The 27,309-nt window shown below is 43.3% G+C and overlaps 1 protein-coding gene across 1 annotated transcript in view; it reads left to right on the forward strand.

Annotated features, from left to right (window-relative positions):
* Positions 1-27,309, forward strand: part of PDZD2 (PDZ domain containing 2) — a gene marked incomplete at its 3' end in the record, with an annotated part of 132,824 nt that overhangs the window by 87,015 nt on the left and 18,500 nt on the right. Inside the window, exons 5-16 of the mRNA XM_079548726.1 lie at positions 122-289; positions 11,365-11,476; positions 13,254-13,402; positions 13,875-13,994; positions 16,391-16,505; positions 18,164-18,237; positions 18,391-18,616; positions 19,692-19,809; positions 21,957-22,089; positions 24,974-25,055; positions 25,972-26,075; positions 27,070-27,229. Of these exons, the coding sequence (XP_079404852.1) occupies positions 122-289; positions 11,365-11,476; positions 13,254-13,402; positions 13,875-13,994; positions 16,391-16,505; positions 18,164-18,237; positions 18,391-18,616; positions 19,692-19,809; positions 21,957-22,089; positions 24,974-25,055; positions 25,972-26,075; positions 27,070-27,229 (1,561 nt within the window). The remainder of the gene's footprint in view (positions 1-121; positions 290-11,364; positions 11,477-13,253; positions 13,403-13,874; positions 13,995-16,390; positions 16,506-18,163; positions 18,238-18,390; positions 18,617-19,691; positions 19,810-21,956; positions 22,090-24,973; positions 25,056-25,971; positions 26,076-27,069; positions 27,230-27,309) is intronic.

The raw sequence follows: 27,309 nt of genomic DNA on the forward strand, positions 1-27,309 counted from the left end.
ATGGAAATACATAAGGAGGGAGGATTGCTGGGGAGCTCCCTTTGGGCAGGTGAAATGGGGCAGAGTCAGCGTGGCTTTGGTGGATTTTGTGATGTAACACATTTTATTGTCTCTCGGGTAGGAATCCGCTGAAGGGGATTTTCTGAAGTACCCATCTGCCAGTTTGCCAGATTTGCTTAGCACTTGCTCAGTCCAAGACTCTGTCTCTTGCACTGACAATAAAGAAAATGAAGAGCCCGAAGAAGAAGATGTGAAGGGAGAGAATGTGTCCCCTGAAACACTGGTTGCTGTAAGTGTGGCTTTGGTGACATTTTCACCCTCTCGCTCGACACCTGCTTGCATCTGTCTCATTCTCCTCCAGCCTGGCACAGATGGGAAGGGGCCATCAAACCCAGCCCTTTTTGCACAGAAGGTGGTTGGAAGCAGGGGTGTCACCTACTGTGGTATCTGCCCTCTGTTCTGCACTGTAGCAAAGCAGCGGCGTGGGCAGCAGGAGCTCTTGTATGCTCCAAGCTGTGGGAGAGTCATGGTTATTCCTTTCTCCAATCTGTTGGGTGTTTTTTTGCCCCTTCCAGTGCTTTTGTTGGAACCAATGGGATATCTCTTACAGCGCTTACGTGGCAACACGCTCCTCTTTGCTCCTTTTGTAACTAAACTTCTGAAACAGCCTGCTGTCCAATTCTTCAAGGTTTCATTTGCTCTGCTGATGCCAATGGATGCTTTTTGAAGGGAGGAATCTGAATTTATGGCTGTGGACTGTAACTGAAGGTCTACTGAGTAAATGCTGTCAGTCGATAATCTCACCCGCATTCCCTTCAGGGCTGCATTAAGCAGAGATTAAGTGGATTATTGTTATTTATTTGTAATGTAGCAGCTCTCTGAAGCTTCATCAGTATCCTGGGCCTCTGTTGTATTGTACAAATGCAAAATAAAATGATGTTCACAACTCTAAAGAGCTTACAGGCTTGTTTTCAGGCATGAGAAAGCATGTGGATTCAATTGAAGCTATTCTCTTCGTGATTTTTTTCTTCTTGTCTTTCTTCCACCCCCCTTTCTGTGGCAACTGTAATAAATCTCTGAAACCTTTGGGTGGCTCAGATGTGATGTCTAGCGTGGTGATTTGATTGTGTATTCTTACACTTCTCCAGCTTCATGCTATGATCTGACTGATGCTGGTGTTCCCTTCATACCTGCATGTTATCTCTGCTTTGAGTCTATGCTCTCTCAAGCATCTTTTTAGTATGACAAGTTTTGTTTTCTCGTTAATGATGTCTGCACAGTCTTCTCTTCCATGTGCCAGGTTGCTGTTCTGTGGGGAGAAAGGGAAATGCGGATAAATCAGGGATGCTCAGTGCCAATGACATGGTAGTGTTTGTATGCAAACCTAAATGGGCATCTCAGCATTCTTTTAGCTTTAAAAATTCTCTTCTGTGTGTCGTGTTTTAAGATCTGGTAGTTTTTCTTAAGCCTGTAGCTCAACAAAGCTTTAACCTAAAAATCAAAAGTTAATTATACATAGCTTCAGGATGCAGTTCCCTGGCATTCCAGCAAATCTTTCTGCACATGCTACCACTTCATATGCTCGTGCCACTTCATATGCTCGTGAGTTTCCAGGCAAGACTCTTTGTGTTTTTTATTGAAGGCAGTTTTGAGATGTTGTTGGGTATTTCCTTTCTCAATTAATGTAACTCTTGGAAAAGCTTGAGGTAGCTGAGGTACATGGTGCTGTGAAGACCCAATGTAGCCCTTCAGCCTGTACTTGAGTTTGCATCCTGCCCTACATTCTGTGCTGAAGCTACTGCAGTGGAGGTGGCTTTGGAGCTTTGGTTTGCCTGCCTGGCATTGCCTTTGATGGCAGTAGCTGAAAGCTTTCGTAATGCATCACTGAAGGGTGGAGGGAAAATCATAGGAATCTGAGTAGTAAATGTGTTGGAAGAATGGCAGGAATATATATTTTTTTCCCTTTATTTCTGGTGGGTTTTTTTTTGTTTGTTTGTTTTGTTTTTTTGTTTTTTTTTTAATTGGAGAGGATGTCATTCAGAGGGATATAAGCATGCTGAGTTACTCATGGTTCTCAGGACCTCCTGTGTTTTCAGTTTTGCTGCACATGAAATTTTTCCTCTTCTAATCCAGCATGTGGATGCCTTTGCATTCTCTGTGTAAGTGCTGTGTCAGCCTCAGGAGCGCAGGCACAGCTCTGCAGCTTGGTGTGGGCAGTCCACGCAGCGCAGACCCCTGGGCTCTCCCTGCAGTCTGATCCATCATCTTCACACAACCTGGGCTATGCGAATCCTGTGTGCTGCCAGGCAGGACGTGGGAAGGCAAAGGCATGGGAAAGATGAGCTCACACGTGGTTTTTCTCTGTCTGGCAAGGTGGGGAGAATTTTTCACAGCAAGGCTTTGAGGCTGGTTTGAAGGTCAGCATGAGCATGAAGTGTCATATGATTTAAAATAAAAAGCAAGCAAACACAAAAGCATACCTGTGTGGCTACACAGTGTATGTGTATGTACAAGTATGTATCTGTGCGTGTATATATATTCATGTATATATATATATATATATACACTTAATTGCAAAACTGCTTTAGAAATTACTGTTCTTTGCTGCTCCCACTCCCTTGATGATAATCACGTGCTCTCTTTCTCTCATACATTCCATATATTGGTACTGTATATCACTGTTGCTGATGGTTAAAAGAAAACTAAGCTGGAACTAAGGAACTAAGCATTTTTTATCAGTACGGATGTAATGATTTTAGTGTTCCAGAGGGCTTGGCACTGTGGTCTGGACTGAGGTCTTGGTTTTAGCATCAGACCTCTTAGGTTTGAGGCCAGTTCTCAGTCCAGCTCTGTATAGGAGTTGTCTTTCTCACCACTGGCTGCTCACCTATGACAAGAGGTCAGTGAATTTTCTTGTTTGCTGGGCAGGGTTTTGCAGACACTTAAAGGGGTGCTGTCAGGTGCTAGGTGACCAACTAACAAAATTAATTCAGAGGTGTTTATGGTTGGATGACATTTCACTGTTGCTAGGAGGCATTACTTTTGGAGCGACCTACTTATATTCCTGATGGACTCACCGCTAGTGCAACAGCACCTGGCTGCTGATAAGCTGACCCAGGCTCAGCACTTGGGCTCGGATGGATGAATTTTACCTCTGGGGTTCTGCAGAGCCTGCCTGTGAACAGGCACTGTGCAGCTTGCCCACTCCTGGTGAGGTTACCAGTGAAGTTGTGTTTGAATTCAAAGGCACACTGCCCAGCAGAAATTGAAATTGCTCGGAACTCGGGTACAAATTCTCACCTTCCTTGTAAATATTCAGAACTCAACTGGACCAGGCTCTCAGAATGTGATCTAAGTTGTCTCTGCTTTGAGAGGGTGGCTGGACCGAGGTCTCCCAGAAGTCCCTTGCAACCAGACTTGTTCTATGATTCCGTGAAAATTAAGAAGGGAAAAAACTTTCTAAGTGCTGGATCTTCAACATTCTCCCTCTCAGCATGTTCTCCAGAACCTTGAGTTCTGTTCCAGTGTGTTCAATGGGGAAATATAATTTGAGCTACTCAACTGCTTTAGGACACAGCGGAAGAGTTTTGTGATATTTGGAAACTGTAATCTAAAAGAAATATTGCTTGTAAGGCTTAATGAAGAGTCCATTTGTTGTATTTTATTAATTAAAAGTGTCACAGCAGAGTTTAATTTGAGCTCTGTTTTTACAGAGTCTGTTTAATTTGAAACATCCCTTAAAGTTGTAACTTCAATAAAAGTTGTGCTGCCAGACAGAAAAATGATTGCATTAATATCCTTAACGTGCATTTATTTTAGAATTGGTTTGGCCAAAATGTTTCAAACTTTAGGTATGAAATACTGGGCCATAGAATCAAGTTGTATTACATTGTCCTGAGTCACTTTGGGGATTTTAGACTCTTCCCCTAAATCGCTATTTTGCCTTGTGCAATTGATGCTGCTGTTTTAAGATGTCATTATTTATGTCCAAATGAAATAGGATGATAGGGTAATATTTGCCTCTGACAATTTTTTTTTTTTTAATTTTAATTCATTTTTCCTAGCATTTCTGTTGCTTGAAATTGCATCTATTTGTCACTGTAATGCTGGATGGCAGAGCAGCATGGGAAATGAGCTCAAAACAGAAGGCAGGTCTGCCAAGAATTTGCGAAGTGTCTGATGAGTCTGGGACATTTTGGGTCCCCTGGCAGAGGCACGTACCATTCTTAGCTTCGAAAGCTCTTAGCCTTTGTTTGTGGTGGTGCTGTGTTGTTCAATATATGATGATCTGTGTATTTTCATTCTGAAGTGTTCTACTTCAGCAGACAGCTTTGTGTTAATGGGCTGGATGAGAAATTCCAAGAAATTATTAATTACAAGTAGAGTGGACTGCCTCGGGAGGGCTGGATCTGCAGTAGCTGGAGGCAGGGAGGAAGGCTGGGGACTGCTCCTCTGGGCTGCACTGAATCTTACTCTCCTTGTGATGCGTGCGGCTGGGACTCACTGAGCAAGTAACAGACTGAATGTCTCTGGTTAAAGGTTTATTGCAGGAGCTGCAGGAGCTTCTTTGCCTCTGTCAAAGCATGCTTACCTGTTGGGTTTTTTGTGTGTGTGTGGTATTTTTTTGTTGTTTTTTGTTTTTTTGTTTTTTGGGTTTTTTTTTGTTTTTTTTGCAAGGTATGCTCCAAAATCTACTTTGTGAGCATGCCCAAGTGCATTTGTTTGCCCACTGTGCCTGCTTTGTTTTTCATCTGACACAAGACTGGTTGGTTATGTTCTGTTGCAGGCCTTCTTGTCTTACTAGGGAATCCATGTGTAATTACCTCTAGCCATGCAAGCATAATAAGGAAGAGGATAACAATGCCGTAAGTTTAAAAACACTCTTGGGGTCAAAAGTTCTTCTGGAAACACTGGGAGAGAATTTCAGAGAAAGCATTAGCATTGAAAAGGAACAGGAAGCATAACTCAACAATTAAGTGTGTGCAGAGCATGGGGAGGGACCCTCATTACCGAGAGGACTCGAGTGTTAGTTCCCATTAGGGCACTGCATCCTCGGAAGGGTTTGCTGAGATATGACTCATCCTCGATCAGGGTTGCATGTCTGGAAAGGAGAGAAGCAGCTTTTGCTGTCAGAAACCCGCTCTGCATGGGAATGCGTTGCTCAGGGTGGATGAAGATGAAGGCTGGCCCTTGTTCTGCGGATGGACTAAATAACTCCTTGGGCTTGGAGCTGCATTTGCTGAGGGCCTGGCAGCACTGTACCTGTCCAGGTCCTACCTTGTCCATCATGTCCCTGTAGTGCTGAGCCCATGCAGTGACTTACACGTGTGCTGTGGTGTAACAGATGCTCTGGGTCCTGCAGTGACTGCAGAGAACTGCTGAGTGGCAAGTTGTAGGTGGAAATTTGGATGGGAGGAAATGAGAAAATATCTGGGGACTAGCTCTTGTTTGTTTCATGTGGTCGTTCCATGTGAGTGTTAATAGGATAGTACTACAAAGGGTGCACAGAATCATCGAGCGGTAGGAGTTGGAAGGGACCTGTAGAGATCACTTAATCCAACCCCTTGATGAAGCAGGTTGCACAGGTAGATATCCACATGGGTTCCTGTAGACTTGATGCACTCTACAAACTATGAGTTACCTCCTGATGTTTGAGCTGGCTGAGAGATAACCTTTCGAGTTGACCATAAATATCAGTGATCAGTGCAGACAATGCACAGACTGGTAGTTTTTCCCCTTCCGCGTGATGAGTTTAAATGCTAAGTCAGCAAAGTGATCGAAATGCAAGTTTATCTAGAGTACATGTTCCACATTCTCATTGTTTTTGTGAATGAGGGCTTTTCCCATAAAGCAACAGATAGAGTACAGCCTGTCTCTCCTTGGGCTGTTTGGATAGCTGCCCGATTTTGAAGGAGATGAACTGCCTTTAGCAAACTAAAAATATCCCCCTCGTGGCACTGGGACAAGGAGATGCTGTCACAGCCGTGCAGTTCACATACATTAACAGAAAGATGATAAAGGTTCCAGGATTTGAGAGTTAGTGTGAATGTCGTATCATCGCATCTGCAGCTTGTTTATCTGCGAATTACTGAGCATGTACACAACCCGGTCTTGTTGGGTTCTGTTAAAACATGTTCTAGATGCACTGTGTCCAAATAAATGTGGCCTGTATAATATTCAGTCCTTCATTCAGGTATGAAAGATGCTTTGTGCTTATGTATTCTGTATCCTCTCGTGTACTTAGGGTGATATAAACAGAGCTGAAATCCAGAGCTCCCCATCAGCCGTGCTGCGGGAATGCTCTCTGCAGCTGTGGGTTGACTTTCACATCATTCTCAGGAGAGTTACTTATTTTCAGGATTGCATATGGCTTGCTTTGTCACTCACTGCAAGTGAAAAGGTGGTCATTAAAAACACCAAGAAAATGCAGCAGAGTGCTTTTTGCTATGATTTATAGGCTCCGAATTTGTGCTAAGCCACGATCTGAGCATTTATTAAAGAAAATAACTGAGAAGCAGGAGCAGCTTTCGCACAGCTAGAGATCCATGTTTGTCTCCTTCGTTTACCAGGACCAATAATCTTCAGGGACTTCACTGCAGCTCATGGGGACATCTCGTGGGCATGGAACACACTGCACGCAATCCTGTCATCCTCACTGATGTGTGGTGGGGAAAAAGGATAAAGCATAAGGAAGACAGCAGCAGTGATCCATTTCTGCACCATTTCAGAAATGTATGAATTTGATTTCCTTCAGCTCAGATGATGTTTGTAGTGAAAATTGTAATATTCTGCAGAAGAACGCTAATCTGGTCCAAAAAGGATTTAGCTGGGAGCATCTTAATGTTTCCAAGGCATGTGCTGACTGTGGTACTTGTTTCTTGGAAAATTCAGTCATGTTAGGTGTTTCCTGTATTTCTTTTAAAAGTTTGTCTTTTCAAAATATTATTATTAATTTTAGCAACCATTTGGGTATCTGAAACTGAAATCTCCTTTGCTTAACTGCAGCCCTAGCCATAGTATAATGTAGCACCAGGGTGCCTGTGGAGCCAGCATGCTTGGGATCCGTACACATCCAGAACCTGCCCGCATCCTTTGGGCATGGTTGTTCTCCTGGTATCAAACTCATTGGACTGGGAGTTGGGATGTCTCATACAAAACAAGCACTCTGGGAGATAAAAGCAGCTGAGCTCTGCCATGGTCTGCTTCCATTCTGTGTGTGGAGGATGCACGGGCAGGCATTGCTGCTGGCTTTGTGCTGGTGAGTGCCAGCTTGGTGTGTGACAGCTTTATACACTGTGTGAAGCATAATACAAATAACTGTCGGAGTTCTGCACTGACTGAGGCTGACAGTAATGTCCTTTCTAGCATCTGCTGCATTATAGCATAGGCTTAGGCTGGTTTTTGAATGCAGGGATATGTTAGAGTGATTGGCCAGGCATTCTTAGGGACCACTTTAAAGGCTTTTGTTCTGTTTATTTATCATTTCCACCTATTCAGAAAATAGGGCAGCTCCAGTTCTTGAATGATTATCATGCTTCCTGATCTCTTCGCAACACATGAAGTGGTGGCAGTTGCTTTTCCATTAGGTAATGACTGCTGCAATTCATGTCCCCTTCTCTGGGCAGGAGGAAGCCCAAGCTGTGCCTGCAGGTACCAACATCGTCCTTACCAAGAACGCTGCAAGCAACCCAAATCTAAGTCTGTGCCATCTCTGATACCATCTCTGATAAAACCTACTGTAGCATTGAGTGAGAAACTGGGGCTCCAGGTTCTTCTGAGGTTAAAAGCTGTAGATAGTTCTGACACAGAGGTGATGCCCTCCCCTTCTTCTCCTCCATCGTGGCTCTGTTGGATATCTGCATTCATACTGTGCCAGCACAGGTTGGCAGTGCCCTTTGGAAGACTTTGCTACAGAAGCTATGAAATCTGGATTTAATTATTCCTGGTGAGCCTCATGGTCCAGCCGAGTGTAATTCCTCCTCTGACTGGGTCTGGGGCAAAGGAGGGTGCTCACACACTGCAGACCAGACTGTGGTGGTTCCCAACTCATCTTGGTCCTTCCAGGCTGTGTGCATACCACAAAACCAGAGTGGTGCTGACCAGATTTAGAAAATCTGCATCCTCTGCATTGTTCGCAGTGTTAATTCCAGTAAATTACAGTGCTACGCTTTGTCACTTATCTGGGAGATGGATTCAATTAAATGGAAAAAGAGCTAATTTAGAAAGGAAGGCACTTCTTTGCTTTTTGTGCAAGGTGAGGGGGCTTGCGGAACACTCTGCCTACCAGACAGCTCATTTAAGGCTCAAAGCACGCTGTGCATCACACAGTAATAAATAAAGGCACAGAGAGCTGCAGCAATTAGAGTTATAACAGATCTTCAAGGATAAAGCTCCACAGTTTTTGGAAAGTCTTTAGAGCACCCACTGGTCTCATGGGACCAACAGGACTTTCTGCGGGGGCCGGATGAAGCCAGGAGTGCACTGAATGCTTTGCAGCCTTCTCAGATGAGGCTGTTGGTGATGGGAAAGGCAGCAGTCGAAGAGCTCGGCAACAGCAGCAGTGAAACAGTTTGCTTCTTAAATTGTGTCATCCCATGTGTGCTGCCTTGTTTCTGTGAATCAGTGACGACTGCCAAGCTGTTTGTGGTTAAACAATGCAGATTCTCATAATCCTGCTCCTCATCTTGCCTCGTTAAGGGCCTGGTCACAGTGGCGTTCTGCCCAAGTGAGGGCTCTGGGGGTAGTTGTTGGTCCTGGTTCAGTGCCAGCACCGTGTGTTCGTGATGGCACTGTTTTCTTTGAAATCAATTGAGATGTCACCATCACTTGATCCCGGAGTTACTTAATGAACTGGTGAGACGGGCTCTATTTTTAGATCTCCCTCAAACTATGAATGCTAAAGCTCCCCTTGTCCTCAGTGCTGAGACAGCATCAGGCAGGATTTATGGGTTTCGTTTAATAAGAGGCGTGCAGACTGAAATAGAAAGCTCCATTTCCTTGAAAGGGAGGCAAATTAAAATGGCATGGCAGTGCCTTGAGACAGTAGAGGAATACATTCACGTGCGGCCAGGAGGATAAGATGGAGCTGGGCTTTTCTTTTCTCAGTTACAGCACAGCTGAAGATTACAGACACACGGCTGCTGGGAGCTCTCGCAAGTGTTGCAGATTGAATTTCTGAGTGTTTTCTGAGAAGGATAAAACTCTTGGTGGTTTATTAGAGAATGTCAATGACTTGAAAAGTGTCCACTTCATTGTGTATGTCTTCCCTTAGAAATTTATGGTCCATGTCAGGTAAATATTTTTTGCTAAAATAAGAAATGGACAGAGACATAGGTAATTTAGATATTTCAGTCTTACTGTAATCTGAAGCCAAGTTGGATAAAATGCAACCTCAGGAAGCCAAGGAGAGTGTCTTAAGGCTCTCCCCGGTGTTTGCACCTGCCCCAGGTTGAATGTGCAGGGCAGGTACTTGCAGGCTCCAGGACAGCATGGAGATGAGAACAGATGGGATGTAATGGTTTGATGCAAGTGGCAGCTGACTGCTGTTCTTCCTCTCCCCCGCAAATGAAAATGGATGGAGTTGCACAATGCATCTGTACTTGCTTCTCTTGCACAGTCAAAAACAAGAAAGATGCAAACCAACCCAAACCCCATCTAGTAGAAACGAGGAATATGCCAACCAGTTACTCCAGAGATCTGACTCAGGACAGGAATTGGTTATAGCATTGATGATTTCAAAGTCTGTATGTAGGTCGCTGCAGGCTAACATTTTTCCCCATACTCCGAGTTGAAGGAAGCTCTCTGGGAGCTGTGTGGTCGCACTAGGTGTAAGTGCCTGTGTCCATGAATGCTGCAGGAACAAACAAGCTCCACAGTTCCAACACCAATTTTGATTGTATCCAGCTCCAGGAAAGTGAGATTGAGTCCATCTGTATCTGTTAGGGTGGATAAACTCCACATGTTCTGGCCTGCTGACTGCAGGGCTGCAGCTTTGCAGTGTGGGGACAGTTCTGAAGGAGAAGCAGGAGGACACCATGGTGGGTTTCATGACTGGGGAGACACAGGAAGAGCATCAGAAAACCCAGCCAGAATGAAGCTCACTTCGTAAGGATGAGCAAAGATGGAGTGGTGGGTTTGCTCGTGAAAATAAATTTTGCTTTTCTGTTGGAGTGCAGACTGCAGTTGTCTGCACACACGGTCATCTCCCACTCACAGTCAGGTTAGCAGAGCTGCACATTCAGGCAGCGTTGTGTCTGCAGGGTGAAGGCAAAATGCCAACTTGCTTAAGTGTTCTGCCTTGTTTTTGTCTGTGGTTTGGGTTTCTTGGATTTCATTTACTTATTTTTACATTTTTTTCTGGATTGATGCCTTACCAGGATGACCAATTGTGAGTTCTGCTTGTATCAGTGTCATTATTTTCTTCTTTAGAGGAATTAGAGCTACAAATTGTTTGTAGCTCACAAGCTACAGAAGTGGATTCTGAGGCTATTGCTGCAATGCCTTGAGAAATCAATGAGAAATAGATGGTGTAAACAAACTGTGTGTAGCTGCTAATATTGCAGGGAGAGGAACAAGAGCCAAAGGCAAACAGCAGTTGCCATTTCAGCATTATCTGCCAATTTTATCTCTTCTCCTGAAACTTCTACCCTTTGCACAGTAATAACAAGATATAGACTGTGCAAGAGGTAAACTTTGGTTTTCTTTGTTTTGGGAGAAGAGGGATGGGGCAATGGGAAGTAAGATCTGAGGAAAATCATGCCATTTGTAAGCTGTAATGATGGAATTAAAAAATATTTCAACAATATGAGTATTTGGTGATTTGGTGGCATTCTTTATAGACTGACTTGCAGCAGTTAATGTAATACATTGAACATAGAATGTGACTGGTAAGTGTATGGAAAGTTTTGCCGTTCTTGTATGAACCATCTAAAATCGTGGGTAATGGGGTGAAAATGTAGAGGAATTGATGTGTGTACAATTAAAGTGATCATCTCTATAAGGATGTGATGGTTTTGGAAGTTTACTGAGCTGAAAAAATTCCAATAAAAGCTACACTAAAAGGTTGTTAAAGTGCGTGTGGAAGTCCCTGAATGAGCTGGTGCTGGAGATGCTGGGGAGGCACTGGAGTGGTACCCTGTGGAGGCTGCCTGCCCACACCAAGCTGTAGGCAAACATTGGTAAAAATATTCCGTAACTTCCAAAGATATTGCTGACAATTACTTACAGGTACTGGCTTAATCCTGTGACGGCTCTGTGAAAACTGAGCCGATGTGCAGTGGAATCTTTTTGTCACTTAATAAAAATGAGTGGAATTCTGTCAGCTTCACTGGTTCACAAGTAAATCAGATTTTCTTACTTTTTTAGGTGATGGAAACTGAGAAGTCTCAAGATGCAGCTTCTGCAGAAGCCTCCAGAGGAAACAACCAGAGTCCAGCTCTGGGAAGTGGCATATTGAAATACAGAAGTCGATCCCAAGGTAATGCTGAGTTGATAAAAGATAGTGGTAGGAGAGGTTTTATGTTGTGTATTTCTTTTAGCTCCCTAAAATAAGATAGGTTTTCTTTCCTTTGGACACTGCAGTAGTTTAATTTGGAAGGAAAATTCGAACTGCTAGATGTTTGCGTTCTGCCTCCCGAGTTAAACTGTTGCACAGACAGAAACATGAAACAAAATTTTGTAAGCTTCTTATTTTGGGCTTTCTCTTTAATGGGCTGGGGTGAAGGAGGTCTCTCAAAGTGTCATCGCCAACACATCATTGTTATGGTACTCCACGTTTTCACACTGTGCCCAAGTCTTAACATTAATCTGTGTGCAGAGCTCAACCAAATTCTCATTCCCTACTCTATGAGGAGCCATCCCTCCAATGTTCACTCTCATTTCCATTTACTCTGATGTTTTTACCATCCTCTGGGCAGCTGCCCTGCCTGTACTCCCTGTGGCTGTGTTGGTGGCTCACTGGGATCCAGCCCAGAGTATCCCTCAGCGTTGAATGTGGCATAGCAATGGAAACTGTACAGAAGTGGAGAATAAAACACAAAAATGAAACTTATCCTAAAAGAATAGTGGGGTAGGTGACAAGGAAGGGTAAGTGGTGAATGCCCTTGGCTTGGGAGTGAAAGAAATACCAAAACACTGGGTCTTACTAAGGTAGGTGTCCTGAATATGTGTAGCAGAGTCATGCCTAGCAAGAAAAATAGCAGTAATTTCATATCCCAGAGCAGAGATTGGATTTAAATGGCACTCTTGGTGGTGAGTACAAATTTTGCCTATGGCTGCAGTGGTAAAACTCCCAATGCTGAGTGAAGACAAGCTCTGTGCTTGCTCCCTTCCTAGTGTTTACACAGCACGCTCGCCAAGAGGAGATGGCAGAAAACTGGTTTGGGGCTCTCCTGGGTAACTTTGCTGCAGATCTCCCTGAGCACATGGCTTTTGAGCTCAGTTTAAAACCAGGGCAGTGAAGATGAAAGGGAAGCAGAGCTGCTCCCTTCTGTGGCAGCTTCAAGTAAGATTGGTTTGTAAAATCCAACTCATGTGAGTTTTGCAAGTCTTCAGCTTTTATCTGTCGGACAGAAGTTAATGGTGCTTCCCTATGTGGTGGGGAAATTGCAGAGATAAATATGCAGGAAATGCTGGGACTGGGTCCCAGGAAAAATGAGGATGGGAGGAGGACTGGTTGAGGAGCAGAGAGCCTGGAGGCTGACCACAGGATGTCTTGCAGGACGAGTCATTTTGCTTCCAACATAAAATTTGTATTCTTCTCCTATTGAAGACAGCTAAAACCACAGCCAGAAGGAAAGAAAATAGCATTTATTTGGCATGTTTATCCTTTTTCCCTTCCAGAAAAACTTCCCTCAAGGTGACGTGACATCGCCAGAAATGAATACAGCTACAGTGTCAGATCTTTTAATTTTAAATAAATGAATTAGGCTCGAGAGCTTAGTGTGCATGCAAGTAACATTGGGTGAGAACAGCTGAATTTATTCTCTATCCCTGAGCTACCTGCTCAATTATCTGCTCTTCCCTACTACCACAAGTGACAGCACTGAAGAGTTGAACATCACAGAAAAGCTGTGACAGCAGAAGGATTTTCAGTTGAGGATGATCAAACCTAGCTTATAAGTGCCTGGATGGGTGCAGTAAGCATTGTTTTAAGGCACTGCTAAGTTGAGGTTTGCTGGAGGTGATTAATGCATGCTGGATAGAAGATGAAGCAGCTCTGAGATGTTTGTGAGATGTTTCTCTTTTTTCCCTAGGTGCTGGATCCCGCTTAGAGTCTGTGGGAGAGGATGATGAGCTGATGGTGGAAAATGGTGAATCCAGCTATGAGATAGCAGTGAAATACTCCCGGGGTGGAAGGAAGCACTCCCTGCCACAGCAGCTGGAATCAGCAGGAGCTCGACAGGTGGGTGCAAAACCTGAGCATAAGCATGGTCAGGATGGGAAGCATTCATGCTGTGATCAGGCCCTGAATTGGATGCCATGAGATGCACCTCCAGAGATCTGAGCTCTTAAAAAAATCCTACTTCTCTGAATTCTAATGACTTAATGATGTAGGGCACTTCTTAACTTTATTTTTAGCAGATAAAGAATTCAGTATATTGTGAAGCTGCCCTTAATCTTTATAATTTAAATAGTGACTGGTACATTACAGAACAATCCTTCTGTGTGAAATGGGGGGAAAATTTGGCAAAATTCAATTTGACAGTAACAGGCTGGCATTTCATGCTTTGAATGCTCATCTGAACGTATCTATTAAGATCCCCCCCTCTTTCCAAGTGCACACAATTCTCCTGATGCAACATCCCCAGTGAGACACATTTTTCTGGTGCCTATGCTACACACTCAGCCGTGTCCCTTGTTTGCTCATTTACCAGGAGTACCACATTGTGAAGAAGTCCACTCGTTCCTTCAGTGCTGCCCAGGTGGAATCTCCATGGAGACTAACCCAGCCGTCCATCATCTCTAACATTGTCCTGATGAAAGGGCAAGGCAAGGTGAGGATGTCTGCAGGTGTTTGGTTTCTCCCAAACAGGATACAGGAGGCACTGGCGAGGCAACTCCTGCCCTTAGCAGCTGCATGGAACTGGTTTTTGCTTTCAGAGGTAGCACAGTAACAATAACAAACTCAATTTTGAAATGTAAATGATGAAGTTGCACCTGCAAAAGACAGACCAAACAATATTTGTGTCATAAAGTCAGTGTGGTATGGCTTTCATTCTGATTTGGTGCATCTGGTCATTACTGAGATATCAGATGCTGAAAGTGGGTATGTAAATATGCAGATGTATGTGCAGTTGGAACAACTATGTAAGGGTACCTGTTTGCATGCCTGTTTATGGACAAGTGTGTTACATCTCCACGGAATCTGGATACATTATAATAAAAAAAAATTACTGTAAACTAGGTGTTAAACCCCCAAACAGGTTCCTGGTTGGTTGTTTATCTGAGAGCACTGAATTCTAAGGGTTACAGGGTCCTTTTTTCTTTCTCCAGTAATGTATTTGCACATTTCCAAGGTACTAGCTGACTGAATGCTCAGGGAATAAAAAGGCATTATATTCAGTTTGTATTGTTTTCCCTAACCCAGTCCATGCACTCACTTAAATATGTGAAAAATATGCATTTTCCATTCTGAAATACTATTTAAATTCATCAGATGGATGCGTTTTGGACTAAAAATCCTTGTTTTGGCTTTCAATTCAAGTACAAAACAAATTCTCTTTAGTGCTTTAAGTTTGGGAAAGACTTATAAGCAGTGACTTCTCTGGCTAGGTTGATGCAGTTGCTGTAACTCCCTGTTCTGAGACATTTTCAGTGAGGCTTCCTAGTGAGTATTTCTCCTTATCCTAGTGATTTTTCTCCTTATTTTTTAACCTTATTTTTTGCATAAGAGTTGTCTTATCTCTCCTTGTGCGATAAGCGATCCTTATCTGCTGTGCTGCAGCTAGCTCCAAGCTGGGAGTATGCAGGCTGTAGTCATCATGAGCTACCTCAAAGAACCACTATTTCACGTATCTTCCACATTTGGAACCATTATTTGTGTTAGAATAAGTGCTGCATATGATTTGTACATCATGGTAACATCTGTGTTTTTATCTCTGTGGACCTGGGACTTGGAAAGTATTTCCCTGCAGCACATGGCCTCATTTTCTCACTGCTGTGTGGAATCTCTGTGGAGTGTTTTTCTCCTGGGAAGCTGCAGCACTTTGGGAGGGTGGGCTGACTTGTGTACTGCTGCCTTCTGCAGCCCTGTTTCTCCTTAGCAGTCCCACACAGACATGGGGAGTGCTGCAGTCTTGTGCTATCTGTAGGATGCTTTGTGTTTGGTCATTGCAGTGTAAGCATTCACTCGAGTTACTGTGTGTTGCACAATAGGGTTGTAGGGTGTTTCCTTTCTGGAAATCAGGAGTGTGTTATCAAAATACCAGAAGCTTGTAACAACAGTGGTCCGTACTCATAGAGTGAAACAGGAGAGCTGTGTGCATTACAGTGTTGTAATGACACAGTGTCAGTGCCTGCTCCACCAGCATCTCTCAGCTGGACAGTGCTGCCCGTGGCGCTGCTAATAGCCTTGGCCTCAGATCACTGACCTACAGCAGCATCCCACCTCCCCGTCCACCTGGTCAGTGACTTTTCTCTTTAACGTGTAAGAGGCACATACAGTGGTGACAAGATGAGAAATATGGGGATAGATGAAGGAGGTGCTTTGGCTGCGAAATAACTCAGCAAGTGGAGGAGATGTTTGTTCTGCTGTGCTCATCTGTTCCCTGATCAGCTTTGCAAGGCAGTCCTGAGGCCAGCCACGGCAGCATGGGGGGGCAGGAGCTAACAGATGGAGCCCTGGGGAATGCATTGATCTAGATTTATTTAAATACAATGTGGTGCGTGTCTCCAGAATAATTAAAAAATGTACATGTGCATGACAGCCCCTCTGTGCCAACCCCTTTCCAGCTACAATTCCTGACATTATAGCACTGACCTCATGTCATGTTTTTCCACAAGGATATGTAGGATCTGTGACAGCAGGAAAACCTGTGGTTAATTTTGAGTTTAGATCTCAGAGAGGGGAAACTACTGTCAATTTAAGAGCAATTTAAAATTGGAATAGGAGATAACATAAATATATTGATCCAGGGTTAAGAAAATAATCTCAAAATCACATTTTTAACTTCTAGCTCAAGGTGCCTGCTCCTACATTTTGGGTTGGTAAAGCTGTTGCCATTAGAATGACAGTAAATTAGGAGATGCAAGCAGAGAGCAAGATTGCGGTGCAGTTCATCAGAAGCTTTTAGGTTTTCTTTCTTTCTTCTTTGTACGTTACCAGCAGTCTTACTTAGGTGACAGTAGAGTAAAGGTGCCAGCTGTGTGTCCTCTCCTCCCTTTGCTGCAGGGTCTCGGATTCAGCATTGTGGGAGGTCAGGATTCTGCTCGTGGACGCATGGGGATTTTTGTGAAGACTATATTCCCCAATGGCGCAGCAGCTGCTGATGGAAGGCTTAAGGAAGGTATGGTAGAAAGACACCACCTGTACGTAAAGGACCACACTGGGATACTACTTCAGTCCAGCTGAAAAATTCGAGTACAGCTTTATTTGGGTGCCCAGCCATCAGCAAGAGGCTGTGGAGGATGTAACACACCCTGTTTATCCATCCTGGGGGGGACTTATCACAGCAGTTGACTTGATAATGTTGCATTTTGTGAATGGTGATCTACAGCATGAAGTTGTTTTTCTGCCACAGTGACCCTTGCTATCCCATACCTTAAGCTCCAGTTCTTCAGATACAAAGGGTTGTTGGTAACAGGGAAATGTCTGGCTTAAAGATTCAGGTGTGAGAAGGGGAGATACACAGTGATGTGCCTGGGAGAAGCTTTTCTGAGCCCCTGTGTTTTTTAAGCCTTTTGTTATTATTTTGATTTAAATCAACAAATAAGGGTCATGGCCAGAAAAAAAAGAAATGATGGAAGATGGGATTGGCAATAGGATCACCCAAGTGGCCAGAGAAGCAGAAAAGTCCTGGCTTTGTTACTGCTTCCCAAGTCCTGATCTCAGATGGGTATGATATGTAGAGCCAGTTCTGTGTGTTCCTGTGTGCTCCCATGTTAGAGAGACTCTTAGAGAGTTAAAAGTACAGAGTGACCACAAACTTAGGGTGGTGGTCTGTAACTCTTCTGTAAGGGGTGGGGATCCCCCTTCCCACAGGAATCTGCTCCTGTCTTACCTCTCCTTGTATTACCTACCATTCCTGTCCTTACATGACATGTTTGAGGCTGCATTGGGTGCCAACTGTTCAGCACGCTGCCAAAGGGATGCTCTTGCCCTGCAGCATAGGTTATGGACTCATCAAGGGAAGCTGCAAAGTAGCAGCTGTCCTAAAGACTCAGCAAGCCTTCACTGGATATTCAGAGCTCACAAGCTCCAGAGAAAGTAGAGGAGGGGCAAACGTGGGTGGTGACATCACCCCATCTAATTTTGAACAGATGAAAGTGAAATAGTAGAAATTGGGTCCGGTTCCTGCTCACTTTGCCATTCTTTTTAATAAAAAGAAAGAGGTTCAGCACAGTGGGGTGTAAATAGTACAACCCAGAACCCAGGAAGCTTGTAATAAGCAGGTAGATACACGATGGGAAGTGCTTGTTGAGGGGAGCAGGGCATTTGCTATCACAGTGTGTGGGCTACTCGCTTTTCCCTCCATAGGTGCTTGGTAAGAGGAGCACATTTGCTTTCTGTGCATGGATGCAAGACCATTTTTCCCTGTGCAGGTTTTGGAGTGGTATGTGGTAGTGTTTCACTTAGATTCTCTTTCTCTTATTGATGCTCATAAAAGAAGGGGGATTTTGTGGTCCCCTTGGACTTCATGTTATGAACATCTTATTTTCAGACTTAAGTGAATATCTGTGATGATTTCAGTTGGTTTGTTAGTATGAGAATACTATATTAAGGATCTCTTCTTGAAGAGCAATCTTTATTTTGTGAATTCATCATTAACTTGCAAAAGCATTAGGACAAGTGAAAATAAGCTGATGACAGTAGGGGGGTTTTTACTGAGCATTTGGTTGAAGTCTTTATAGTAGCAGATTGCCTTATGTAGAATGCAGTTTTCTTACATCTATATAGTCTGTGCAATTCTGACTTAGCTTTTTTTTTTTTGTATCTGATTACCAGGAGATGAAATCCTGGAAGTCAATGGAGAGTCTCTGCAAGGGCTGACCCATCAGGAAGCCATCCAGAGGTTCAAGGTAACAAGGATGTAGCACAAGAGCAATTCATGCTTCTCTTTACTGAGTGCTTTTTAGCACCTTTACATTCTTTTGCTTTCACAAATTTAATATACACGGTTTTACTGGCAAACGTTGGCTTATCATGCTATCTTACTGGGCTCTTCTCTCCAGCAACTCAAGAAAGGGGTGGTGACCCTGACGGTGCGCACGCGGCTGCGCAGCCCCAGCCTCACACCCTGTGCAACTCCCACCCTGCTGAGCCGCTCCAGCTCGCCCAGCTCCAGTGCCAGTGGTGGCACACCAGTGCCCGGCCCCGATGAGGCGGATGGTTCCTTCTCCAGCCGCAAAGGCCCTGGCCCAAAGGACAGAATTGTCATGGATGTGACGCTCAATAAAGGTAAGGCTGTGTTGGAATGGGCTGGGAGAATGAACATATATTTCTTAGGGGAGGTTTTTGGGAAAACGCTAATTAATGTATGTAATATCCAGGGCACCTTCCCTTGTTGTTCTGCTCTTGAATCACACAGTGAAGGAGAAGAACATTCTCTGATGCCAAAACTGCTGAATAGTTCCCCCTTGTACATCCTGCTGTTCCAGTCAGGATGCTGCTACTAGTAGCAGTGACTGCTGGAAGGGGTGAGGCTGTGAGATACATGGCAAAACGTGAATTGCTCTCTTGTCAGACCAGATTGTCCGTACCCTTCCTGTAAAGCACAGGTCTGGGCAGGACATTTCCCTGCAGACTGCTCAGAATGGCCCAGGTGAGCTGCTTGAGCTCCTGCGTGAGGATCGATCTCAAGAACAATAGCTGCATGAGGAAAGCTTAGTGCATATGCCCTCTGTGGTGGGACAAGCATGCCGCTTTAAAGACTTGGATGATGTCTTTAAAGGTTGGATTAAGCATTTGGAGAAAGCAGGTGTCCAGCAATTCCTACTTCAGTACACAGTTAATGAATACAGTTACAGGAGGACAGCAAAGGGAAAAGGGCTCACAGAAAATCTCTGATCCAGAGAACAATCCTCATCTTTCTTCGTGCCTCTTTGCTGAGGGATGTCATGCAGGTATTTCACAAAAGAGAGCAGTGCAATTGGCAGCATCTCCTGCGCTCCTATTTTCTGAAACAATTTTAAGTGAGATTTTTATTGGACTGCCATTCCTTCTCCTTTGTGTCTCAGACCAGATCAGACTGTGTATAGCACTTCCAGTCCCAGGCAGTTCCCAGAGCATGTTGAACACTTGCCAGGAGCAGAGCCATTCCTGGATCTCAGAAACCAGTCAGGATTGGGTATTTCCAGCTCTGATTTCCAGTGTTGGTCTTGGCTTCCTGGCTGGCTGCAGCTAAGGCCAGTCCTGAAACAGTACGAGTCTTGGTCTCAGATGGGATGTGGGAACAGAAAAGCTTGCGTGTCCTATGTGAGTACAATGAGCAGGGAATAACAGTGCTTTCCTTTGTGCTTTTTGTTTTTCACAGAGCCAGGGGTTGGACTCGGCATTGGTGCCTGTTGTCTCACGCTTGAAAACAGTTCTCCAGGGATATATATCCACAGCCTGGCCCCAGGATCAGTGGCTAAAATGGATGGCAGATTAAGGTTAGTTAAAACAAAAACATACCGGAGTGGTTTTGCAATAAAATCAATGGAAAGTTTCTTCTTACCTATTGGTTGATGCAGCTGGAAAGTATTTATACTTCAGTGCTCACCAACAAGAAAACATGAAAATAAAGGCATTCCAAAGTGGCATGGAATACTCAAGAAATGTTGTTCTGTGGGCTGTAGGCAGCATAATCGTTAAGACTTGTTTTTGGCTTCTTTTAATTCTCTGTGAAGAAAACTAAGCCTGCTAGCTCAGTTGAGAAAGGGAGCAGCAGGATGTGCTGCCTTGTGTCTTTTTCTCAGAGCTGCAGTCAGAGACCCCACAATGGGAGGAGGTGTGCAGAGCCCCATGTAAATCTCAGTCACCTGAAACTCTCATGAGAGGAGCTGTGGGATGTTCTTGCAGCTGTCTGTGCCCCAGGCTGCAGTAGTGCTCTTCTGCCATTACTGTCTGGAGAATCTCTGTTCCATGCTTGTCTCATGTACTCTGTTGTGCCATTTGCATGACTATAAGGAGCTCTTGGAGACAGAGGAAATCACTCCTAGGGCTTCCTTGTGCATCACATTATGTGACAAATTTATTTTCTGTTCCTATCCTGGGAGCCTTGTATTTACAAGACATTCAGGGAATTTTTCCACTTTCTGCATTGCTGCATAAGTGCTGCTAGGTGCCAGGAGCATGTCTGGGAGGTCAGGCTGTGCTGAAGATGCACTGTGACTGTGTGGTCAACTCCACGCTTGTGGCAGAGGTGCTGTGTAACAGCCTTGCTTTTGTGTTGGGCAGAGAGTTCTTCCTTGTTCTCCAGCAAAACTATGATAGAGCATTTTGGCTTAATAATAATAATAGCAAAAGAAGATAATTTCATGGTTGCATCTCTGCCAAAAACCCTTGAAATTTCCTACCAAATAGAAATGCCTACAGGAGACAATACCTCAGTGCCAGCTTGCTTTCTTATAAACCTCTTTGGAACAAGATTGCAGTGCTGATTGTGTCTACATGCAACAGCTGCATCATTATTAGGTTTAAATGATTGATTATCTCCAGGCAAGCTTCCCAGTTTTCTAGCTTACTTCTTTGAGACATTGCTCCTGTTGTCCCGTCAGTGGTTTATGGCTCCATAAGCCAAAACTTACAGGATGGTTTTGATTTCGGAAAACCTCGTTAATCAGATGCTGGTTTTACAATATTGGAAATGGTTTGAGCCCAGCCCTTCTATATCGGAACTCCCCCTCTTAGTTATGAGCCCATGTAAGTGATTCCATTTTTCGTAGTTTCTTAGAGGTGTTTAAAAGGTAGGCAGAGCAGCAGCATGATTACACAACTGCCTTTGCTTTCATAGTGGAGTGCAGATTACAGAAGGCTGCCACATGCATTTGCCATTTTGTGTTTGGCACGTGGACTCAGAGTAAGCCCATTTTTACTGTCACAAGTAACCCAACATAAATCAGTGGTAGTGGATTGTTTGAGTATCTACATAAGGCAAATGTTTTAGTAATTATGGAGGATGCTTTAATGATATCCCTACTTGATGATCTTCTCTTTTGAACAGTTCCAGATGTCTGAATGACGTGAGCAAGAGTTAAAAAAAAAAAAATAGAAAAGAAAAGAAAACAATTTATGCTTTCCTCCCAGGTTATTTTTTTGAAGAGGGGGGACTTTTGTTGGCTTACTATGTTCTGTACATTAATTTGAAGCAAATACTTTCTTATCTCTCTCAATTTTTTCCTGGAGTCATTTCATAAATTCAAATCTACATCATGAATTTCTTATCAGTGTTTTTGTGTAGTAATTCAGTATGATGAGAAGGAACAGCCCATCTGAATCTAATTTTTCCTTTGTGCCCGACACGTATCTGAATGCAGAACTGAGTTTTGCTTTCACCCTAGTCCAAATGCAGCCAATTTTCTCTGTTGATTTAATAGGGTTTGTAGCACTAGCAATAAGTGCAGAAGGGATCACTGGACCTGCCTTGCAAAGTCAACAGGACTTAAAGCATTCACATCACTGAGAGCAAGCGCGAGGCCAGCGTTTTGCAAATCTTTTCCAGATACTTGTATCTCTGAAAAAGTTTGGCCACCAGTCAGAAGCACAAATGTATTTGTAAGAGGCGGATGTGATGAACTGGCTTTATGTTTCTCCGCAGTCGGGGTGATCAGATCCTGGAGGCAGATTCAGTCAGCCTGCGTCATGCAGCATTGAGCGAAGCCTACGCCATTCTGAGCGAGTGCGGTCCAGGGCCGGTCAGCCTTATCATTAGTCGGCATCCCAACCCAAAGGTAGGGAGAAAACGTCCCAGCACCTCTCTGTTCTTTTCATCTGTTGCTGCAATTTGACTCTTGCTGCCAGGAAAGTGGCAAGTGAAGAGTGCTGGATTGTTCTTTCTATGACAAGCATTGTGCAAAAAGTCAGGCTAAAGGATTGTGGTGATGCCTTCCAGTTTTGTAAGCTGTAGCAAAATTAAATTGCCCCTGCTGCTTTTCTCCTCTTCACACAATGACTGGATGCAGTTTTCCTGGAACCATTGAGCTGAAGTGCTTCCATCTTTCTTCATATTTGTACCAAGTGTCAACGTAAACGTGGCACAAATCCTCTTCCTCCTTAAAGTTAATGTGCATTTAGTCCGTCTGTGTGTCTGCGAGTGGAATATAATTTAGGGACAGGAGTATAATTATCAACAGATTGAATTGATTAACTGTAGTAAAGTAATAGGAATATTTCTTTTGAAAGAGCAAAGTCTGCCCAAACATCAAAGTTTTCCTTCAGGAATTAAAAAATGAGAATCTGGAATGTTCTGCTACTGTGAAATGTGTGCAGGGCAATTTGAAAATAAGCATGGGTTTACAGAGTGAGTGATTATTTTCAATCAGTTTTTAAAAATTGATGATAGAAGATAAAGCCCTTTTAGCCGAACTATAAGGAATAACAACTTCTTTTATTTCAGTATTTCAAAGAATTTCATGAATGTACAAAACCTTCCTGTTTAAACAGGACTGAAGCTGTAAAAATATTTGCATTTGTGTGTCCAGAGAGCTCTGACTTTTGAACTTGTAACTGCAAATAGAGGCCCTAATAAATCCATAGCTAGGAGAAGTGAGGTTTCTGACTTTATAATTAACTGTATATTTTCTGCTAAATTGAATATGCAAACAATAGACAAATAGAGTCACATTGCCCAGAGTTTATGGCCACTGCCACGAGGCTTTGTGATGCTTAAAAGAAAAAGACCTTGGTTCTGCTAGTTAAAGTAAGCAGCAAGGGGTAAGATTTGGGCTTGTAGCCTAAGATAACAGTATTTCTGGGGAGTCTGTATGCTGTGCTGAGCCAGCATGATGATTCTGTTTGATTGCATTATTAGGGCATATAGACTTTTCAGAGTCCATAAGTATAATAAGAACTCGTGGGGTAGAGCCTGCCCTTCGCTCCCTCTTTTATCTCACTGTGGTGGTGGCTCAAAAGCCGATGAGTGACCCAACCAGGTATCTGCTGAGATGAACTCAGTTAGGCTAATTGCTCACCATTACTTAGTAACAGAGGGAAACTATTAAGTGTATCCTCTTACAGTTTTTCACAAGTGATATTTGAAATAACAGCAAATCCTTTTCCAGAAATCAGTAAGTAAAGTTAGAAGTTGAGCTGGAGGGTCCCTGAAGTGTTTCCACTGCAGGCAATCTGCAATCCTTTATAGTTGGATCTTTGAAGGAGTGTCTGTATGGGGACCTACATTTATCCCATTTCACTGTCATCATTTCTCTGACAGCACTGGGGGACCTACAGAAATGTTTGTCTGTTGTTATTGGTTTGGTTTTTTTTCGTTGTTGTTGTTTTATTATTTTTAATGTATTCATTAATTATAGTACACCAACATGCAAAAGTAGTTAAGAATTTGCTTGTCCTGCTTCATAGAAGGAGTTTCATTTTCCTGAGGTGTGGAGGATGCTAAAGAATCAAACTTGCCAGAGCTTGCGGAAGTGTAGATTTTTGTCTAGCTTTAAACAAATGCTGCAATCTACTCAACACCTGGCTTTGTTCTGCATCTTGTACCCAATGGTTTGTGTAAAGGTCCTGGACCACATTCTCAGGGTTTGATCAATGTCTTGTATGGACTCCATGTGTCCCGGGAGCCCAGAGACTTTTGCTGCAAAGCTCATGCCACAGTCTGAAAACAGATGTATTTCTACAAAGGCTCTTGTTGTTTAAGACATTTTTATACTTAATCTCTCATTTTATGGCACAAGAGGTCCACAGTAAATTTAGTTGCTGAATACGTTCACTTTCGTGTTTTCATGTACATCCAAGAGAAACACCACAACATTTTCTTTGTTCTTATTATTCTGAGTAAGTGTGGTGTTTAAACTATGTTTAAACTGCTGACTTTGCTTAGGAGTCTCTCAAATCTTCCTGGTTCAGAAAGATTCAAGTTTCTCATCTCTCTTTATGCTGAATTTTAACTCATGTAAAGCAGTGTGTACAGAAATTGCTTCTGACAGAATTAAATTGCCTTCTGCTTTTAAATATATTATCCTGCAGACTAGTCATTCCTGTACAAAATTATATGGAATTTGCTAGTAATAATTAAGCGCATGGCAGTCATTCAGGAGAAAATCAGCAAATATGGTAAACCAGTATTTATTCCTAACCCAGAAGAACATTTATTACTGATAACAGTTTAGGTTTTCTTCTTTTTAAAAGCAAATAGAAATTAAAATTAGAACAACAGCTAATATCTTGGGAAGTTTGATATTCTTCCAGTAGATTAAGTGTACAATATCTTCTGTTGCTGATGTATGCTTGTACAGAGAAGTCTTTGTTTATATTAAAGTAGTATTTTCTCAATAAATCAACAAACAGGCTTTAATTGAGTTAAAATTGTACTGTAATGGCTTCATTTGACTTCTTTAAGTCCAGCAAAGTTTTGTTTATTGGCACAATATGGTGCTTGGACATTATCTTCATAAAACTGGCTGCCTTCTGCCTCCTAATTTCTGAAGGTGGTTGGATGGATCAAGTCTGGATCAGGGGACTGAGATTTAGGAGCTCTCAACTAGGTCTTCTTAATTCTGGCTTTAAAAGCAGTATGTCATATGGGAATCCTGTTTCTAGTCAGGCTTTCATATTCGTTTATTTTACCCAGTTTGATCTCTGTCTTCCACTGGACATTAGGTTTCTGAGCAGGAGATGGATGAAGCAATCGCACGAACTACTCACCGAGAGAGTAAGGACACGGGCTCCTCTCATGTCTCAGGTAGCAGCCTGTTTCCTCCTAAATATTTATCCTTTTCCAGATGTGGGAATGTTTAAGGACATGCTCTTCGGTTCATCAACATCCTTAATATTCTGAGAGACCTCAAAACAGCTGACCAGTTCTGAGGACAAAATACCCTGTCCACTGCCAAAATCTTAGCAAAGACATCCAGTTCAAGTGGATCAGATCTATGGATCATGTTGCTTTCTTTAGGTTTCACAAGGTTGCCATAGTCTGAAAGTAGAGATGGTTGGTCTGTCCTCTCTTCATGATCAGCTTGGAGAATGTCCTAGCAGTGGACTCCTCCTGTGTACACTTACCCATGTGGAAGGCAAAGCAGTGACAAAAAAGTGTCTGTGTGTCTATTTGAAAAGGTCCATGTGTTGTGTACTGTTTCAGTTGTTAGGTTCATGTCAAAATATATTCTCAGATGTTTGTTTGACTGTTTTTTATTGTTCTTTTCTAATTATTTTTCGAAAGCTTGTACTTCCTAAAATGTTACAGATGAAAGCAAGCTCTTGGCAATGGCAGAATGACCACCCAGGTGATTTTCAGACAGAAATGCTAAATTTATGATTATCCTTATATTCTCTGTCAGCTAAGGCGCTTTTTGCAATAGATCTGCCAAGTGACTGCTGGATTGTCTTCTGTGGTTGCAGGGGAGGGAGACCATCTCCTGCTCATCCTGTGTTCATAGCTCTGCGGGCCTGGTGGGTGTAGTGTGTTTCTTGGTAATATTTCACCTGATCTGAGGGAGAGCCCATGAAACGTTAAATAAATCTTGTTTTATGAAGGCAGTTCAGATAATAAGCGGGATTAAGAACAGCTGCAGGCTCAGATGGTGAATGAAGGGGGTTGTTTGGATATACGGACCACAACTTTATTTTCTGACATCTAACTAAGCTGCGTTCAACAGGCACTGTGCAAAAAACCCCATCTCCCGGTGTGAAGACCAAACAAGGAGAGACCTCATCTCCCCTCAGCTGGACGATGAAACGCTTCCTGGAACCAGCAAGCCGGGTAAAGGATCAGATACAATAAAGGCAGGCTGCTTCAAGTGCTGAAGCTGCGACTTGATCAGGGTGCTCAAAAATAAACCTCTACTCTCCTTCCATGTTACAGGGGCTCCACAGAAGTATTAGTTTCTTAAGCCACATGTTTAAATTCTAATGCTAGCTCTGCAAACTCCCGATGGTGTGATCATTGCCTTCAGGAACAATGTGCAGAATGTGGCACAGAAAGCTGTGGATTCCCACCTCCTGTCACCTCATAGGAATCCTTGCTTTGCAGGAAGCTCCTGCTGACACAGGGACGAGTTAGCAGGAGGGACCCAAGCCTGTGTGCAGAAGGTTAAGTGCTTGGTTTCCCTCCGTAGCCATGGGGAACAACATGTACCATGGGGAAGTCTCTGTTGCTTTTTGGGGGGAAGATAAAGAAGTCATACATCAGTGACCAGAAGTACAAACTGAGCCCTTCTGTAAGTGAAGAAGGTGTATAAAGGAGTTATAGAGGAGAACAGTTTAATCCCTGGTTTGTATGTTGAATATCTGCTGATCAGTAAGATTTGGAATCTCTTTTATTACACAGGCCAAAAAGGTGTTGTTGTGATGCATTTCAGCCACCAAAGTTTGATCCTCAATATCCTGGCAATTCCCTTATTTTTTAAATTGGGCTTAAACTTCCTTTGCTGACAAAGGTGATGTGAGTTGAAATTGTGGTGCTTGTTCAGGGGAATGTTTAAGGACATGCTCTTTGGTTCATCAACATCCTTAATATTCTGAGAGACCTCAAAACAGCTGAACCAGTTCTGAGGACAAAATACCCTGTCCACTGCCAAAATCTTAGCAAAGACATCCAGTTCAAGTGGATCAGATCTATGGATCACGTTGCTTACTTTGGGTTGCCATAGTCTGAAAGTAGAGATGGTTGGTCTGTCCTCTCTTCATGATCAGCTTGGAGAATGGCAGGGGCTTTAAGCATTGATGGAGTTAGATGACCAGCCTGTTTTTTTCAGCAGGGATCCGTCAGCTCCGAGGCAGAGCTTTCCCAGTACTTCTCGCATGATAGCACGAGCCACGTCCCATTCTCTGATGCTGTAACTGGCTCCTGTGATGAAGAACAGCTCCGTCAGAAGAACAGAAGCAGCTTGCTGGATGACAGCTCCCTTCTTCCTGGTAACCTGAATAAGCCATGGAAATGCCTGATCATTTGGTTAATGGGGGGAGAGTCACTGAGCACTAATTTGCTTTTCAGA

The sequence above is a fragment of the Tetrao urogallus genome (genome assembly GCF_951394365.1).
Source record: "Tetrao urogallus genome assembly, chromosome: Z".
In the NCBI taxonomy this organism is placed as follows: domain Eukaryota; kingdom Metazoa; phylum Chordata; class Aves; order Galliformes; family Phasianidae; genus Tetrao; species Tetrao urogallus.